The 19567-nt window shown below is 51.1% G+C and overlaps 1 protein-coding gene across 2 annotated transcripts; it reads left to right on the top strand.

Annotated features, from left to right (window-relative positions):
* The first annotated feature begins 1735 nt into the window (after positions 1-1735).
* Positions 1736-19328, top strand: PPRC1 (PPARG related coactivator 1). 2 transcript variants are annotated; one of them, XM_007963945.3, is made up of 14 exons: positions 1737-1935; positions 6545-6733; positions 7313-7459; positions 7572-7673; positions 7790-10691; positions 11729-11782; positions 12935-12992; positions 13706-13776; positions 15660-16383; positions 17376-17525; positions 17634-17700; positions 17824-17945; positions 18185-18336; positions 18929-19328. In XM_007963945.3, exons 1-14 carry the CDS (start codon positions 1783-1785, stop codon positions 19030-19032), a joined length of 4995 nt encoding a protein of 1664 aa, XP_007962136.2. In that variant the 5' UTR covers positions 1737-1782; the 3' UTR covers positions 19033-19328. The 2 variants fall into 2 exon arrangements, with proteins under 2 accessions (XP_007962139.2, XP_007962136.2); XM_007963948.3 differs by lacking the exons at positions 13706-13776; positions 15660-16383 and having other exon boundaries at positions 1736-1935.
* Positions 19329-19567: the final 239 nt, after the last annotated feature.

Here is a 19567-nt window from a genome sequence, read left to right on the forward strand (position 1 = left end):
ACAATATGTAATAGAAACTGTAAAGAAAAATATTATTTATTTATTTTTGAGAAGAAGTCTCACTCTGTCACCCAGGTTGGAGTGCTGTGGCATGATCTTGGCTCACTACAACCTCCACCTCCTGGGTTGAAGTGATCCACCTGCCTTGGCCTCCTGAGTAGCTGGGACCACAAATGTGTGCCACTACGTCCAGCTAATTATTTAATTTTTGGTAGAGATGGGGTTTTGCCATGTTATCCCGGCTGGTCTCCAACTCCTTAGTTCAAGTGATCCACCCACTTTGGCCTCCCAAAGTGCTGGGACTACAGGTGTGAGCTACGAGTCATGGCCAGAAACAACTTAAATATAATTTAAATAATGATAGAGTCAGCCGGGCACGGTGGCTCAATCCTGTAATCCCAGCACTTTGGGAGGCCGAGACGGGTGGATCACGAGGTCAGGAGTTCGAGACCATCCTGGCTAACATGGTGAAACCCCGTCTCTACTAAAAAATACAAAAAACTAGTCGGGCGAGGTGGCAGGCGCCTGTAGTTCCAGCTACTCAGCAGGCTGAGGCAGGAGAATGGCGTAAACCCGGGAGGCGGAGCTTGCAGTGAGCTGAGATCCGGCCACTGCACTCCAGCCTGGGCGACAGAGCGAGACTCCGTCTCAAAAAATAAAATAAAATAAAATAAATAAATAAATAATGATACATTCATAAAATAGAACTGGTGCTAAAGGCTCAGTAAATATTTAGCTAGTGAATGGATTAACATATTGTTACATGAAAAAAAGCAAATCGTAAAACCATATATACAGATTGATCCCATATTGAACAAAAGACCAGTTTGTGCCCCTATATATTTTTCCATTCATAGAAAAAAGTATCAATGAATACACACTAAAAGGAACAAGGGGGTTAAATCTACATTTTTTCCTCTAAACAGTTTTGTACTTTTTGAAATTTTTTTGTGCTTTGTAATAAAGTTATTTAAAATAGAAAAATAATATGAAGTAGCTTTTAAGTGGCAAATGAATGAAGAGTAGAGACAGTGATGGACTGTAGAAATACAGAGCGGGATCCCTCTTGACTAGGATAACCAAAGCCTTTCCTAGATAAAATAAGGCATGAAATCCTTTGAGGTTCAAGTATTCCAGGCCGACACATAGGCAGGAGAACACCTGTTGTCTTTAGGGAACAGCAAGGAGACCTGGATCAGCAAGAAACAAATTTGATAGAGAAGGCAACCTAAGTTTCTGAGTAGCAGCAGAGAGGGCAGAGAATGCGATCTTTTCCGATTAAATTTGCAGTACTGCCGCAGTATGGGATTAGGTGAAGATTAGCGCTTGGAGCGCAAGTGCCCACTAGGGGGTGGTGTTTCAAAACATATATAGGCCCACTTCGACCCATTTGGACTAAGGTGAAAGGAACGTACAGCAGGTAGAACGACGAAGAGGACGTTCCAACAGTTGGACAGGTTAACGACAATAAAATACGCAAATATTAACTTTCCCCCTTACTGCTAAGCGCTCACTAAATCGGTATCCCAGTGTACCACGAAACTAAACCCTACAGGATGTCTAGAGCTAGTGCCAAACGGTCCCCACGTAAAGCGACTACTACTCCCAGGAACCTTCGCGCGAGGCCAGGGCCTTCTTCCAGGGTGCAAGTGGGTCTCGCCGCACGGCCCTCTGGGATTCGTAGTCTTGCAGTGTCATTCGGGAGTTGTAGTTCCCTTCCCACAATCGGCTGGGCGAGGCGGCGCCGGCGATCAGAGCAGCGCTGGGTGTTCAGGGGCCAAGATGGCGGCGCGCCGGGGACGGAGAGACGGAGTCGCGCCGCCCCCGAGTGGGGGCCCCGGCCCGGACCCTGGCGGGGGAGCCCGCGGCAGCGGTTGGGGAAGTCGAAGCCAAGCGCCGTATGGGACTTTGGGCGCTGTGAGCGGCGGGGAGCAGGTGAGAGGCTGGCTGGCGGCCCGCGGCTGGCAGCAAAGCAGTGTGTGCCGGGCGGTGACACGTGGACGCCACAGGAAAGGGAGGAATCGCCTGGGAGTCGATGCCGGGTGGCCACGGGAGCCGGGCCGGACCAAGAGGACCCTAGGCCGTTTGCTGGGGGTAGGCGGGCAGAGGCAGCGTCTCTATGGCCATTCCTGGGGGACGCCGGAGGGGCAGAGCCGGGTGTCGGAAACATAACCCGCGGGTGGGGGTCAGGGGTTCGGACTTGGGGTCGAAGGCTGAGACCTCCCTGTAAGGATGCCCAGTGGGGCTCCCTGAGCCCGGCGCCGCAGTTCCCTTTTCGGAGCCACGTGGGGTGGGGGGAGCAATTTTCCCGGGAGAACTTCTCTGCCTCCCCTCCCCCTCTAGGCGGCCCGGGCATCCACGTGGGTCGGGCTCCTGGTGGAGGGGGGCGCAGGCTGCGGGTCCACGTGGGGGCGGGGAAGGAACGTCCACGTGGCTCCCGTCCCAGGCTGTCGGGCATCTAGTATCGGCCTTGGAGCCTCGCTGACGCGAACTGGGTGTGTCTCCACCGGTCCCGCCATCTCCTGCCGGGGCGAGAGGCCCGGGCCGGGAAGGAAGGTAAGGGCTGCTAGAGTCAACTTTGTTCAGAGCCTTGGAGGGTTTTTTTCCCTGTTGCTTGGGTGCGCAATGTCTCTCCACTGCTGATGGTGAAGGACTCTCCAGATGTTCCGGGTGTTTGTTCCCTGCGGATGGCGGAGTGTGATGGGGAGGGTAGAGGGCTGAGGCTGAAGGGTTGTGGAGGAGTGAGTTTGTGGCGCTTCTGTCTGACCGGCTTGGGGTGCGTTGTGAGTCACGGGTATTGGCGTTTTGGTTGCCTTGCAATCTTGCCTTATTAGTGATTCAAGGGGCATGAGGAGTGTCAACATATACCTGGGACAAGGTTAAGAAAGGGAAAGGGAATCCTCTTCTCTCCTCACTTTTTCCTCCAGCATCTCCTTTGGGAAGGCATGCTCCTGTAATCTGACACACAGAAACTGGGGTGGTCCGTATTTAAGGCTCTTTGGATATTTTGATGGGGATGGGAAAAGTTGGAGGCGGTTTGAGAACTATTCAACATGTTGTTGAGCAGTTGAACATCTACTGGATGAGGGGGAATTCTGTTAGATTTTTTTTCTTGGCTTTCAAAAAGTGTTATTGTCCTACTCTACAGTGGAGGGCTTCTTAGAAGTTTCCACCTAGGGTGGAAGGGGCAGGAATTAGTTTGAACTGTTATCTCAAACAATTAAACTGAGTCCTTGACAGCGTTTTTTGTGTGTTACTAGGTGGGAGTTGGGCTGCAGGCTGCCTGGTAATGTCAGGTCTGGCAAACCAATCCAGGCCCTTGCCCAGGGGAGAATGGTTTCTGGGACAAGAATTTGGGAGCACTAATCCCTTCTCCCCTACTTTCTCAGAGGTCACATCTTTTGGGGCTGGTGCTGCCTACCTACCAGAGCCCCAGGGACTAGGCTGGAATCTCAAGACAATGCCTAGCTCTCTATGAACCATTCATTTTCACCTCCATCAGGTGTCCAGTCAGAGAGACGCCCTCACACCTGACCTCACCCATCACTCAATTCCCAAATAGCACAGGGAGAGGCAGGAAGGATCCAAGGTCCAGCTCTAGTAGGCATTAAGTGGTAATTTGGGATTGGAGAGGATCTCATGGAAAGATTGTCATTCCCTTCCCCCCAAAACCAAAGATGGGTATATGTGAGCTGGTCAGTCAACCAGTTATTTATTGAAATACCATTATATTTAGGCACAGGGGATACACAGGTAAACCACACAAACATGGTCTTTATCCCTCAGGATCTATGTTTGAATTAGGATAGAACATGATAAATAATAGTGAATGAGACAAAAGTGCAGAATATTTGGGTTTATGTAATTGGCAGTAGTGATCTACTTTGCAGAGTCTGGGAAGGGACATTTAAAGCTGAGATGTTAAGACTGGAAAACCTTTAATCAGGGAATAGTGAAGGCCTCAAGGAGGAAGAGAGCATGGCTTATTGGAGAAACCGAGACCTGTACTGCAGAGTAGTGGGAGAGGACACGCTGGAGCAGAAGTCTGGTGGGGAAGACTTTGTAAGCTATATTAAAGAGTTTAAACCTAATCCTAAGAGCAGTAAAATGCCATTGAAGGGACTTAGGGAGGGTCTCAGACAGTGATCAGATATGCATTTAAAAAGCTTCTGGCTGTTTTTGAACCCTGGAGGGAGAAGGTTTGGTGGGGGAAAGCTAGTTGGGAGGTTTTTGAAGTTAGAGGTGCTGATGGCTGGCTCACTTTTAGCCTGGGCTTAGCACTTGGATGATCTTGGTACTCTGGGAGCTGTGCTATTTGGGAATTGAGTGATGGGTGAGGTCAGGTGTAAGGGTGTGTCTGACTGGACACCTGATGGAGGTGAAGATGAGTGGTTCATAGAGAGCTGGGCATTGTCTTGAGATTCCAGCCTAGTCGCTGGGGCTCTGGTAGGTAGGTGGTGGCAGAGGAAGTGGAGTTGCAGCCTCTTGGCTCATCCTGGAGTGTTTGCTGAGCCAGGTGCTATTCAGGTGCTGGTTTGTAATTATAGGATTGTGAAGGCCTGGGAGGAGTTAGTGCCTAAAACCTACCACCTTTCACTTATTCTCTGGGCCTGGCCTCCTAACGCGTCCTTAACCAACCTTTCCTTTCCCTGGGCGTTGGTACCCAGCTTTGTTAGGAGGGTATATATTGTGGTGGTGGTGCGCGGGGACACCTGTTGCTTTTTTCTTTTGGAAGTGGTGCAGAATTTCACTTTGTTGCAGAAGGGGAAAAGGAAAGTCTTGCCTGTCTCTGTGTGATCCTGTTCTCAGGCCTTTTTACTTTATGTTTCCTATACGGTAGTTTCCCCTTATCCACAGTTTCTGTTAACCTGCCGTCAACTGGGGTCTAAAAATACGTGAGTACAGTACAGTGAGATATTCTGAGAGCCAGGGAGAGACCACATTCACGGAACTTTCATTACAGTATATTGTTTTAATTGTTCTATTTTATTTTTTTTATTTTATTTTTTTTTTTTTTGAGACAGAGTCTTGCTCTGTTGCCCAGGCTGGAGTGCAGTGGCCAGATCTCAGCTCACTGCAAGCTCTGACTCCCGGGTTTACGCCATTCTCCTGCCTCAGCCTCCGGAGTAGCTGGGACTACAGGCGCCCGCCACCTCGCCCGGCTAGTTTTTTGTATTTTTTAGTAGAGACGGGGTTTCACTGTGTTAGCCAGGATGGTCTCGATCTCCTGACCTCGTGATCCACCCGTCTCGGCCTCCCAAAGTGCTGGGATTACAGGCTTGATAATTGTTCTATTTTATTATTAATTTCTTATTGTGCCTAATTTATAACTTAAACTTCATCGTTGGTAGGTATTGTATGTATCAATACATACCAATGTATTGGTAGTATCTGTGGTTTCAGGCATCTACTGGGGGTCTTGGAACTTATCCCTCTAGGATAAGGGGGGACTACTGTAGCGGAGATCCCTGTGGCTCTGGCCTCACCACTACCATTCTAGTCCCTTCTGGCCCTGCCAACACCCACACTCTTGACAGGTCTGGGCGGGCTGCTTGATGCCTAAGACAAGAGACCATAAATGCTGCTAGTTCTTAGAGGAGTGTTGGGCGGGGCCTTTCCATTTAGGGAATCAAGCTTTCTCTTCACTCGCTCTCACTTGGTAGGAGTGGGGAAGAGGCCCTTTGCTTGGAATTACCATTGAGAGGTTGAGTGTCTCACTGTTGAGCTTTCAAAGTAAGTGTCAGCCGGGCGTGGTGGCTCATGCCTGTAATCCCAGCACTTCCGGAGGCCGAGTCGGGTGGATCACTTGAGGTTAGGAGTTTGAGACCAGCCTGGCCAATATGGTGAAACCTTGTCTCTACTAAAAATACAAAAATTAGCTGGGCATGGTGGTGGGTGCCTATAATCCCAGCTGCTCTGGAGGCTGAGGCAGGAGAATCGCTTGAACCCAGGAGTCCAAACCCGGGAGTTTCACGGGGCTGGGGGTAGTGGGGTGGGGTGTGATTGCCAGAAAATTTAATGCTGCAGAAAAGTCTATGATTTTAGAGTTGTGAGGAGAGATCACCATGGGCTGGAAGCTGGGGTGTCTTCTTGAAGAAGATAGGATTTGCACTAAGCAGAGAGCAGAGACCTAAATGGGGTTTGAGGTAGGTGAGGTTGTTGCAGCTGCAGCTGTCTCCTTGCTGACCTCTTTTGCTTTGGTGAGCCCCTCAGACTGTTATCTTCACTGCTGCCAGTAGATGATTCTGAACAATCTTGATTTTTCTGATGTTTTTACTCCCGGGTTTTAATCTCCTGTGACTTTAGCTGTTTCTGGTTGGAGCCGAAATGTTTTTCTGCCCCAGAAGGTCCTTTGAAAACTGCCATCCTGGCTGGGGCTTTTGCTCGTAGGTTGTGCTTCTCTGCCCTGCCAGCCCAGAAGTTTGGCAACAGTGGGGCAGCTGCTGAGTTTGGGCCCCGCAGCGGAGGGTACCTGATTTATGGAGCATACCAATCAGCTGCTGCTAGAGGGCTCATACCCTTCTCGCCTTCTTCTCTGCTCCAGGTGCTGCTGCACGAGGAAGGGGGTGATTCTGGCTTTGTCAGTCTGTCTCGGCTAGGCCCATCTCTGAGGGACAAGGACCTGGAAATGGAGGAGCTAATGCTGCAGGATGAGACGCTGCTGGGGACCATGCAGAGCTACATGGATGCCTCCCTCATCTCCCTCATCGAGGATTTTGGGAGCCTTGGAGAGGTGAGCTGGGGCTGGGCTTGGATATCTTCAAGCAGGAGCTTTACATGGGAGGCTCTAGCTAAAATTCTTGGCATGGCTCTGCTCTCCCAGGACGTTAGCTTCTTCCTGGGTGCCCAACCTGAACCCTTCAAGTGTATTTTTTGTCTCTAAGAGGGAAATAGGCTGCAGGCTGCCAGATTATGTCCCATGTAAGAATTCCTTGCCTAACTTGGACTGTAGTCCAAGGCCTTTCCCACTGTCTAGGCCCCTGAACTGCATGTCCAGAGGGTTCTGATCTGTTTTTGAGCTCATTTCTAGCCTAGCCGATGGTTGTCTGCTGAGTGTCCCACATCTTATTTGAGGGTAGGGGAATGTGTGAAGCCCAAGCTTGAGTCAAGTCTGACAGGTCCCTGTTGACACCAGAGAGCTGGTGGATGGTAACTGAGATCGGAATCTATGCCTTCTGGTATTCAGATCCCTCTTGCTGCGCCATTAGCTGAGTTGAACCTGGGAGACTGATTCTTTCAATATCCAGTCCTTAGTGGCATAGTAGGCCATTAGGAATGTTGGTAGGACCTTCTGGTTGTTTTTCTGGAGCAGAGCAGGTTATCTCTGGAGGACCAGAATGAAGTGTCGCTGCTCACGGCTCTGACGGAGATCTTGGACAATGCAGATTCTGAGAACCTTTCTCCATTTGACAGCATTCCTGATTCGGAGCTGCTTGTGTCGCCCCGGGAGGGCTCCTCTGTGAGTGTGGGACCAGGGGAAGGGGATTGGTATGAAGTTTAGACCCATGCCTGTGGACCTACTCATATAGCTCTGAAGCATAGACTGATCTCAGCTCTTTCTTTCCTCTTAGCTACACAAGCTGCTTACTCTCTCTCGGACACCCCCAGAACGTGACCTCATCACCCCAGTTGACCCACTGGGGCCCAGTACAGGCAGCAGTAGAGGGAGTGGGGTAAGCCTGACCTAGGGGGCTTCAGAAACTCCCAGGTGGGAGGAATGTGTGGGGACAGGTCTGGAAAATACTTTCCCAAAGAAAACTCCTCCTGAGACTTCTCTTCTCTCCTGCAGGTTGAAATGTCTCTTCCAGATCCCCCTTGGGACTTCTCCCCTCCTTCTTTCTTAGAGACTTCTTCCCCCAAGCTTCCCAGCTGGAGGCCCCCAAGATCAAGACCACGCTGGGGCCAATCCCCACCTCCCCAGCAGCGCAGTGATGGAGAAGAAGAAGAGGAGGTGGCCAACTTCAGTGGCCAGATTCTTGCTGGGGAGCTTGACAACTGTGTGAGCAGTACCCCAGACTTCCCCATGCATTTGGCCTGCCCTGAGGAGGAAGATAAAGCAACAGCAGCAGAGACAGCAGTGCCAGCAGCTGGTGATGAGAGCATCTCCTCCCTGAGTGAGCTGGTGCGGGCCATGCACCCATACTGCCTGCCCAACCTCACCCAACTGGCGTCACTTGAGGCTGAGCTTCAGGAGCAGCCAGATGATCTGACGCTGCCTGAGGACTGTGTAGTGCTGGAGATTGTGGGCCAGGCAGCCACAGCTGGCGATGACCTGGAGATACCAGTTGTGGTGCGACAGGTCTCTCCTGGACCCCAGCCTGTGCTCCTGGATGACTCGCTAGAGACTAGTTCTGCCTTGCAGCTGCTGATGCCTACACTGGAGTCAGAGACGGAGGCTGCTGTGCCCAAGGTAACCCTCTGCTCTGAGAAGAAGGGGTTGTCATTGAACTCAGAGGAGAAGCTGGACTCAGCCTGCTTATTGAAGCCCAGGGAGGTCGTGGAGCCAGTGGTGCCCAAGGAGCCTCAGAACCCACCTGCCAATGCAGGACCAGGTTCCCAGAGAGCTCGAAAGGGCAGGAAGAAGAAGAGCAAGGAGCAGCCAGCAGCCTGTGTGGAAGGCTATGCCAGGAGGCTGAGGTCATCTTCTCGCGGGCAGTCTGCCGTAGGTACGGAAGTGACCGCTCAGGTAGACAACTTGCAGAAACAGCCTCAGGAAGAACTTCAAAGAGAGTCTGGGCCTCTCCAGGGTAAGGGGAAGCCTCGGGCTTGGGCTCGGGCCTGGGCAGCTGCCTTGGAGAATTCTAGCCCTAAGAACTTGGAGAGAAGTGCTGGACAATGTAGTCCTGCTAAAGAAGTCCCTCTAGACCTCTACCCCAAGTTGACGGACCCTATCCAAGCCAACCCTGTACCAACCCATCTCTCATTGGTCAACTCTGCCCAAGCCAGCCCCATGCCAGTTGACTCTGTTGAAGCTGATCCCACTGCAGTTGGCTCTGTTCTAGCTGGCCCTGTACCTGTTGACCCTGGGTTGGTTGACCTTGCTTCAACCAGTTCAGAACTGGTTGAGCCTCTCCCTGCTGGGCCAGGGCTGATCAACCCAGTCCTGGCTGACTCAGCAGCAGTTGACCCTGCAGTGGTTCCCATCTCAGATAACTTGCCACCAGTTGATGCTGTCCCGTCTGGCCCAACATCAGTTGATCTAGCACTAGTTGACCCTGTTCCTAATGACCTGACTGCAGTTGACCCAGTTCTAGTTAAGTCCAGACCAACTGATCCCAGACGTGGTGCAGTGTCATCAGCCCTGGGGGGTCCAGCCCCCCAGCTCCTCCTGGAGTCAGAGTCCTTGGACCCACCAAAGACCATCATCCCTGAAGTCAAAGAGGTTGTGGATTCTCTGAAAATTGAAAGTGGTACCAGTGCTACAACCCATGAAGCCAGACCTCGGCCTCTCAGCTTATCTGAATACCGGCGACGAAGGCAGCAACGCCAAGCAGAAACAGAAGAGAGAAGTCCCCAGCCCCCAACTGGGAAGTGGCCTAGCCTTCCAGAGACTCCCACAGGACTGGCAGACATCCCTTGTCTTGTCATCCCACCAGCCCCAGCCAAGAAGACAGCTCTGCAGAGAAGCCCTGAAGCGCCCCCTGAGACTTGCCTTGTGCCTGTAGGTCCCAGCCCTGCTTCTCCTGGTCCTGAGCCACCTGTAAGCAAATCTGTGGCCTCAGCTCTCACTGAGCAGGTGCCATCCCAGGAGATGCCATTGTTGGCGAGACCTTCCCCTCCTGTGCAGTCTGTGTCCCCTGTTGTGCCCACACCTCCCACAATGCCTACTGCCCTGTCTTTCCCTGCAGGTGGGCTGGGCATACCCCCCAGTCTGCCGCCACCTCCCTTGCAGCCTCCTAGTCTTCCAGTGTCTATGGGGCCAGTCCTACCTGATCCATTTACTCACTATGCCCCCATGCCACCCTGGCCTTGTTATCCTCCTGTGTCCCCTTCTGGCTATCCTTGCCTGCCCCCCTCACCGACAGTGCCCCTAGTGTCTGGTACTCCTGGCGCCTATGCCATGCCTCCCACTTGCAATGTGCCTTGGGCACCCCCTCCTGCCCCAGTCTCACCTTACAGTTCCACCTGTACCTATAGGTCCTTGGGATGGGGCCCAGGGCCTCAACATGCTCCATTCTGGTCTACTGTACCCCCGCCTCCTTTGCCTCCAGCCTCCGTTGGGAGAGCTGTTCCCCAAGCTAAGATGGAGTCTAGGGGCACTCCAGCTGGCCCTCCTGAAAATGTACTTCCCGTGTCGATGACTCCTTCCCTCAGTGGGCTACCTGGCCACGGAGCTCCACAGATAGAGCCTACCAAGGTGGAGGTCAAGCCAGTGCTTGCATCTCCCCATCCGAAACATAAGGTGTCTGCCCTAGTGCAAAGTCCCCGGCTGAAGGCTCCAGCATGTGTGTCTGCTGAAGGTGTGACTATTGAGGAGCCTGCATCAGAGGGGCTAAAGCCTGAGACCCAAGAGACCAGGCCCAGGGAGAAGCCCCCCTTGCCTGCTACCAAGGCTGTTCCGACACCAAGGCAGAGCACTGTCTCCAAGCTGCCTGCTGTCCACCCAGCCCGTCTAAGGAAGCTGTCCTTCCTGCCTACCCCACATACTCAGGGTTCTGAAGATGTGGTACAGGCTTTCATCAGTGAGATTGGTGAGTGCCACACAGTTCCCCTACATAGTCCCCAAGTTGGCTGGGAGACTCTTCTCTGTAGAACAGGATAAGCCACCCTGATGAGGCTGGCCTTTGTTGGATTTCTTTGGGGGAGTTTTTTGTTTTCGTTGTTTTGTTTTGAGACGGAGTCTGGCTGTGTCGCCAGGCTGGAGTGCAGTGGCGCCATCTCGGCTCACTGCAACCTCCACCTCCCAGGTTCATGCCATTCTCCTGCCTCAGCCTCTCAAGTAGCTGGGACTACAGGTGCCCACCACCATGTCCAGCTAATTTTTGTATTTCTAGTAGAGACGAGGTTTCACCATGTTAGGCAGGTTGGTCTTGATCTCCTGATCTCGTGATTCACCTGCCTCAACCTTCCAAAGTGCTGGGATTACAGGCGTGAGCCGCCGCGCCGGACTTTTTTTTGAGATGGAGTCTCCCTCTGTTGCCCAGGCTGGAGTGCAGTGGCGCGATCTTGACTCACTGCAACCTCCGCCTCCTGGGTTCAAGTGATTCTCCTGCCTCCGCCTCCCCAGTAGCTGGCATTATAGGTGCTCACATCCACACCCGGCTAATTTTTATATTTTTAGTGGAGGTGAGGTTTCACCATGTTGGCCAGGTTGGTCTCAATCTCTTGACCTCATGATCCCCCCGCCTCAGCTTCCCAAAGTACTGGGATTACAGGTGTGAGCCACCGTGCCTGGCCTGTTTCAGTTTTTAAGAGATGAGGTCTCCCTGTGTTGCCCAGGCTGGACTTGAACTCCTGGGCTCAAGTGGTCCTCCCACCTCAGCCTTCCAAGTAGCTTGGATTTATAGGCACAGATGTGTGCCACCATGCCTGGCTGTGGAGGGTTCTTCAGAGGCAGAGCTCTGGGTTGGTTTGAATCCTTCATGCTTTGTGCTGCTACCTTGGTTCACTTAGTACAGAGGGCAGGGGGAGTGGAAAGGGAGAAGTGAGATGATTTGGGGGCTTCCTGGGACCTGTGTACTCAGTTGATAGGGGCTCGTTTTCAATCCTGTGTTGTGTGCCTCCACAGGAATTGAGGCATCGGACCTGTCCAGTCTGCTGGAGCAGTTTGAGAAATCAGAAGGTGAGGGAACATGGGTAGTTTTGTTCCAACTCTTTTTTTGGTGATACTTCTTTTGGGCCTAGCCCTGTAGTTGCTTTAACTAGGGTGAGAGGGGACAGCCTTAGCCACTAGAGCAGCTCCCTAATTGGAAGATGGAGACAAGATTGAACTGTGATGGTAATCCAAGCTAGGGACGGCAGTGATACAGGAAGGAAGGTATTATAAAAGAGTAGACTGAGAATCCAGGCCGGGCGCGGTGGCTCATGACTGTAATCCCAGCACTTTGGGAAGCTGAGGCGGGCGGATCACGAAGTCAGGAATTTGAGACCAGCCTGGCCAACATGGTGAAACCTCATCTCTACTAAAAATACAAAACTTAGCTGGGCGAGGTGGCGGGTGCCTGTAATCCCAGCTTCTCGGGAGGCTGAGGCAGGAGAATTGTTTGCACCCAGCAGGCAGAGATTGTAGTGAGCCGAGATCGTGCTGTTGCATTTTAGCCTGGGCGACAGGGTGAGACTCCGTCTCAAAAAAAAAAAAAAAAAGGAATCCAAGCAGGTTGGGGTTGTTTAGGGACGTTTTTCTAGAGGGAAGTAGCTTTCAGGCTGGACATTGAAAGACAGGTAGGAATTCACAGAGAGATTATGTGTGGCAACTAAAGGCAAAGGGTAGGTATAGGATGAATGGCATATGGCACATTCGAAAGGCAATGAATAGCTGGCTTTCTCAGTATAAGGCATGGATGTAGGTGCTATGGAGGACACTGTATCCTGTTCTCAAGGAGCTTATGGTCTAACTGGGGAGAAGAATCTACAGAAATGATTCCTGAGTTGGTAACAAGGCAAAATAGAAAATGTGATTTGTAGAATGAGAGTAGGCTGTGAGGCCAGGAAGCTAGTTAGGCAGATCATAGATCACCTTGAACACTAGGCTTATACATTTGGACTTTATCTCAAATTCAGTGGAGGAATGTGGGTGTTTCTGAGCAGAAAAGAGACATGATTAAAAATAGTACTTGGTCGTCCACTGGAGGAGACTGGATCTCTTCGGGGAGATCCCAACAGGGAATATATAGGCAAAGTGGATTTTCCTCCTTTGGGTCTCAAAGCAAGCCCTTCTGTGCCGCCTCAGTTAGAACATCTGGTTGGGCTTTTAACTAGTATGGTTTCTTTGCAGCCAAAAAGGAGTGTCCTCCTCCGGCTCCTGCTGACAGCTTGGCTGTAGGAAACTCAGGGTAAGTATGGAGATGTGAGCGAGTTACCCTACAGCTGTTGGTCAGCAGCCGGCTGACACTCCAGGACCATCAACTGGATGCGTCTGTTGCAGGGACGTTGTAGTCAGCTCTAGAGTCTTTCCCTGTTTCCCCCCCCTAACTCTGCCCATCACTACTGGGCAGTATCTTGGGTGGTGAGGTGAGGACGGGCATGGTCACTGCCCTCCAGCTGATTCCAATCAGGGGTTCCAAATGTCCTGGAGGTGCCTTTTATCTCCTGGCAAGTCATGCCTTTGGGGATTTCTTTCCTTCATTTAATAACACTTCAAGTTCACTCAGTGCTGGTAATGTTGTAACTTAAAGTGGAGGAAGATATTAATGGCTAGGACTCATTTTTCATGTTCATGGTCCTCCATCCTGTTCTGCCAAGCATGTTCCCCTCCACATTGATTTCAGGTTGGTTTGAGCTGGGCAGGTGAGACTCCTGATGTGAAGGAGGTGGCGGGTATTCAAGGTCATGGCCAGCCTGCCTCTTGGAATTGGGCAGGGCTGAGTTGAGACCCAGTCTGTAGTTCAGTCAATAAGACCCTTTTGTGCAGGAAGAAGATGATGGGGGCAGTTTGTGCATCCCATTCTTCTCTGCACCCACCCCCTCCCATTGATTTGTGAGAAAGGCAAATGTACAAGATGTTGAGGAGGCAATGAATCAGGCTTTCCCTTTTCCCCCCCGCCAGCGGCGTTGACATTCCCCAGGAGAAGAGGCCCCTAGACCGGTTACAAGCCCCAGAACTGGCCAACGTGGCAGGTGGGTTCAGGGTGGGGAATTCTGCCTGTGATTAGTCTATGCGGCAACAGTTGCTGGGCCTACTCCAAATCAATTGTGTGTGGGCATTAAGGATATAGAGATCTCATCTCCAGCCTTGAGGTACTCACAGTCTAGAGGGCAGATGTGTAAACAAATGAGCATGTTGAGTATCAGGTGCTATGTTACAGCCTATGGGCCGGGCACAGTGGCTCGCGCCTGTAATCCCAGCACTTTGGGAGGCCGAGACAGGTGGATCACTTGAGGTCAGGAGTTTGAGACCAGCCTGGCCCACACGGTGAAACCCTATCTTTATTTAAAAAATACAAAAATTAGTTGGGCGTGGTGGTACACGCCTGTAGTCCCAGCTACTTGGGAGGCTGAGGCAGGAGAATCACTTAAATCCAGGAGGCGGAGTTTGCAGTGAGCTAAGATTGTGCCGCTGCACTCCAGCCTGGGCGACAGAGCAAGACTCCATCTCAAAAAAAAAAAAAAAGGCTGGGCGCAGTGACTCACGCCTGTAATCCCAGCACTTTGGGAGGCTGAGGCGGGCGGATCACGTGGTCAGGAGATTGAGACCATCCTGGCTAACACAGTGAAACCCCATCTCTACTAAAAATACAAAAAAATTAGCTGGGCATGATGGTGGGTGCCTGTAGTCCCAGCTACTTGGAAGGCTGAGGCAGGAGAATGGCGTGAACTCAGGAGGCGGAGCTTGCAGTGAGCCAAGTTCGCACCAGTGCCCTCCAGCCTGGGCGACAGAGCGAGACTCTGTCTCAGAAGAAAAAAAAAAAAGGCCGGGTGTGGTGGCTCACGCCTTTAATCCCAGCAGTTTGGGAGGCTGAGGCAGGTGGATCACGAGGTCAGGAGATTGAGACCATCCTGGCTAACACAGTGAAACCCGGTCTCCGCTAAAAATACAAAAAATTAGCTGGGCGTGGTGGCGGGTGCCTGTAGTCCCAGCTACTTGGGAGGCTGAGGCAGGAGAATGGCATGAACCCAGGAGGCGGAGCTTGCAGTGAGCTAAGATCACGCCACTGCACTCCAGCCTGGGTGACAGAGCGAGACTCCATCCCACCAAAAAAAAAAAAAAAAAAAAACCTATGGATTATAGTGAGATGTGAAGAGGGACAGTCAGGGTAGGGTTATATAGAAACTAATATCCTAAGCTGAGGCTTGAGAAACTATCAATCAGGTGGTAGATTTAGGGGAGAGGACATTCTAGGAAGACGGAGCAGCTTGAATGAACTGAAGAAACAAAACCAGCCAGGTATGTTTTGGGGAATTGTGAGTGGCTTGGTTTAGCTCGAGTGTAGTAGCTGATCAGGGCAGTGGGCAGAGGTAAAGCAAGAGGTAAAATTGGGGTGGTAAATAGAAGGTCAGATTATAGGGACCTCAAATGCCATATTAAGCTCTTTGGACTTTATCCTATGCATTGAAGAAACTTTACTAGATTGGTTTTTGGGTGCTCCATCTAGCAGGAATATAGAAGACAGGTGGATGACTCTGAAACTGGAAGTGGGGAGACCATCAGAATATGACTACATGAGTAGGCAAGATGCAGCCTAGAAGTCAGGCAGTACTGGGTGGAGGGGGCGGATCTGAGAATGGAGAGCTAGACTGTAGGACCTGCCCGCCAGCTAGGTTTGGGTAGTGAGAGGATGAGGGCTTTAGGAAGACCCTAGCTGGCTGGATTTCTCTTGCTGGTTCCCAAGTTGGGGAACATGGGGAAGGAACAGTTGAAGCAGTGGGAGAAGTTGGGCTGCTTACCTTGCTTGGTGTACTTTGTGAGATGAGGTGGGGGTCTCTGGAGGCTATATACACAGTATTTGGAAGTGTAGAATCGGATCTCACCCTGCTATCTCCATCCTCCCTCCCCACCACAGGGCTCACCCCTCCAGCTACCCCTCCCCACCAGTTATGGAAGCCCCTGGCTGCTGTCTCAGTGCTGGCCAAAGCCAGATCTCCTAAGTCCACCGCCCAGGAGGGAACCCTGAAGCCTGAAGGAGTTACGGAGGCCAAACATCCAGCTGCAGTTCGCCTCCAAGAAGGGGTCCATGGCCCTAGTCGAGTCCATGTGGGCTCTGGGGACCATGACTATTGTGTCCGGAGCAGGACTCCCCCAAAAAAGATGCCTGCCCTAGTCATTCCAGAGGTGGGCTCCCGATGGAATGTCAAGCGCCATCAGGACATCACCATCAAACCTGTTTTGTCCTTGGGCCCAGCTGCCCCTCCGCCCCCATGCATAGCTGCCTCCCGGGAGCCACTTGATCACAGGACTAGCAGTGAGCAGGCAGATCCCTCAGCGCCCTGCCTTGCCCCATCCAGCTTGCTGTCCCCTGAGGCCTCACCCTGCCGGAATGACATGAACACTAGGACTCCCCCTGAACCCTCAGCCAAGCAGCGGTCAATGCGCTGTTACCGAAAAGCCTGCAGGTCAGCCAGCCCCTCAAGCCAGGGCTGGCAGGGCCGCCGAGGCCGCAACAGTCGTTCTGTCAGCTCTGGGTCCATCCGGACCAGCGAAGCATCTTCCTCTTCATCCTCATCGTCGTCTTCCTCATCCCGATCTCGGTCCAGGTCCCTCTCCCCCCCACACAAGAGGTGGCGAAGGTGAGCTTTGATGGCCCTGTAGGTTCTCTCCATTTAGGAAGTTGACGTACTTCTGTGGTTTACTTTGAAAGCTTTTACACATTGACTTTGGTACTTTTAGGCGCTAAGGCTTCTATTTCTGTCTTTGGCTTTTGTGTTTTCCCTTTTCCGGGACTGTTGAAGGAGGCAAGCTGTGAGACGATTGCTTCTGTCCCCTGTTGGAGTTTGGGGTATCAGTGAGGTCTCCTGCTTCCTTGAGACCTGCCGTGGGAAGACTTTTAGGGTTTGAGTTTGACCATGTTGATTTTTTTCACATACTGTATCAGCCTTCATTTTTGGTATTCTGGGTGCTATGTGAGGTAGTGGGTTACCTGTTAATAGAAAATAGTTCTTCCCTTAATTATCTGCTGAGGAAGGTGTCTGGGGCAGTTCCTTTGGGTGTCGCTATGGTCTCATCTATTTCCTGGCAATATATTTTTTTCTCAGTAACCAAGTTTTCCCACTTAATGAATAATTCTTGAATTTTGGAGATGATATATATCTTCAGAACTGGCCCATACTACAAGTCTAGCAGTTACCTCTCTCTTTACCATGCTCACAGTATTTCCATGAGACCTGGTAGGGGAGCAATAGTAACCCAAAAGACCCAGGATTGGCCCCAGCACCACAGATAGCTGGGTGTGAGACCTAGGGCTCAGCCCTCTCCCTGAGTCTCCATTTATTGTTCTTCCTCTTTCTGATTTGTTAAGTATTTTTCAATTTTTAATTGCACAATTGAAAATAAATGTGATCTCTTCCAAAACACTCCACAACATTCCAGGTACACCTAAAGTTCCACGAAGGGCTTCAGTTTGTTCATCTGTGAAGGAAAATTGTTCTTCTAGACCTCTTCTACTCTGCTTTGTCTTTGGTCCTGAGCTTCCTGAAAGAAAGATAGGACTGGGGCCTGGGTGAGATAAGCAGAGTGTACTTGAACCACTCCCAGCATTCCTGCATGCCCTCTTTTTCTTCAGGTCCAGCTGTAGTTCCTCTGGACGTTCTCGAAGATGCTCTTCCTCTTCTTCGTCATCATCTTCCTCTTCGTCTTCCTCATCCTCATCATCCAGTTCCCGAAGCCGCTCCCGCTCCCCATCCCCCCGCCGGAGAAGTGACAGGAGGCGGCGGTGAGCACGTGTTTAGGGAGCACCATGCACCTGGGATGCAGGTGCCTAAGAGTTCTGAGTCTTGAATTGTCTTATGTTTAGGGGGCTGACGACACCTTCTCTTGTCAGGTACAGCTCTTATCGTTCACATGACCATTACCAAAGGCAAAGAGTGCTGCAAAAGGAGCGTGCAATAGTGAGTAGAGGAACAGGTCATGGGAGGAGGGGGCTTACCCGCTGAACCTTGAGCTCAGAGAGCTGCTTGCAGCTGTAGCCCTGGCTCATGGTATGCTGATTTTTTTTTCATTTCCAAACATAGGAAGAAAGAAGGGTGGTCTTCATTGGAAAGATACCTGGCCGCATGACTCGATCAGAGCTGAAACAGAGGTTCTCCGTTTTTGGAGAGATTGAGGAGTGCACCATCCACTTCCGTGTCCAAGGGTAAGCTTGAGCCCCAAGGTCAGGATGTTCTTTCTATCCCATTCATCTACCTTGATGTTTCTTTGTCTTGCCTCCTTGCTCTGGTGTGCTGAGCAATATGGGGCACCTTCATTTCTGCAGTCAGAGGGTTGGCCACTGGGAATGAGAAGAACCACCTCTGTACCCTGGGGTGCTGTGTCTCCTCCATGGCATGGGCCCATATAGTCACTCCAGCCCCTGCCTTACCCTCTTCCTACCAGGGACAACTACGGCTTCGTCACTTATCGCTATGCTGAGGAGGCATTTGCAGCCATCGAGAGTGGCCACAAGCTGCGGCAGGCAGATGAGCAGCCCTTTGATCTCTGCTTTGGGGGCCGAAGGCAGTTCTGCAAGAGGAGTTATTCTGATCTTGGTGAGTGGAGGGAGGGCCTAAAGCTTTGGAATACTTCATCCCCTCCCCAGAAGGGTTCCTAACCCTTTGTGAGTGGGGCTAGGCAGACTTATCTTAGTTTGACATACAAAGAACCCAAGGGGGCTGGGTGCAGTGGCTCACGCGTGTAATCCCAGCACTTTGGGAGGCCGAGGTGGGCAGATCACGAGGTCAGGAGTTCAAGACCAGCCTGGCCAACATGATGAAACCCCGTCTCTACTAAAAATAGAAAAAATTAGCTGGAGGTGGTGGCACGCACCTGTAATCCCAGCTACTCGGGAGGCTGAGGCAGGAGAATTGCTTGAACCCGGGAGGCGGAGATTGCAGGGAGCCGATATCACAACACTGCACTCTAGTCTGGGCAACAGAGCGAGACTGTCTGAAAAAAACAAAAAAAGACTCAAGGGGTGAAAAAACAAAGACCCAAATGGGAACTGGGGACTCTCCTATCTCTTTGACTTAAAATTAGAGCAGTTTTCACTCCATCCATTTTTGGGATGGGAGATAGCCATTTGCAGACCCTGTGGTTGGGAAGTGTGGTCAGAGACCTTGAAGTTTGTCTTTACCTTTATAGACTCCAACCGGGAAGACTTTGACCCTGCACCTGTAAAGAGCAAATTTGATTCTCTTGACTTTGACACATTGTTGAAACAGGCCCAGAAGAACCTCAGGAGGTAACCTTGGGCCCTTCCCTGCTACCCTTTTTCTCCTTTGGAGGTGCCCAACCTCCTCCACCCCTTCCCCTACTCTAGGGGAGAGAGCTGCTAGTGAGATGACTGTTTTATAAAGAAACGGAAAAAAGTGAAATAAAAAATGTGTTGAATCAGATTTTTTAAAAAGGGTATTTGTTTTTTTATAACAGGTATTGAAACAAGTTAACTTGCATTCCTATGTAAGATAGGTGGGGCTGAGGGGATTCCCAGTGTTTGGAATATAAGTCACTATGCAGACTAATAAACATCAACTAGAGAGAACTCCCAGCTGCTGTTGTGCTTCTTTGTATGGTGCTAATGGCAAATGTATTCACTTTTCCTATCTGAACATGGTCCAGGGACATGCCTCTCCCTGGTCAGGTGCAAAAATCCCACTGGATTTGAAACTTGGTTCTTCAGATGTCTTGTCTAATATGAGTCTTTAGGACAGTGCTTCTCAACTTTAAAGATAATTTGAATCATCTAGCGATCTTTTTAGAATGTAGATTCTGACAATGGGA

This window comes from Chlorocebus sabaeus, chromosome 9 (genome assembly GCF_047675955.1).
Source record: "Chlorocebus sabaeus isolate Y175 chromosome 9, mChlSab1.0.hap1, whole genome shotgun sequence".
NCBI classification, from domain to species: Eukaryota; Metazoa; Chordata; class Mammalia; order Primates; family Cercopithecidae; genus Chlorocebus; species Chlorocebus sabaeus.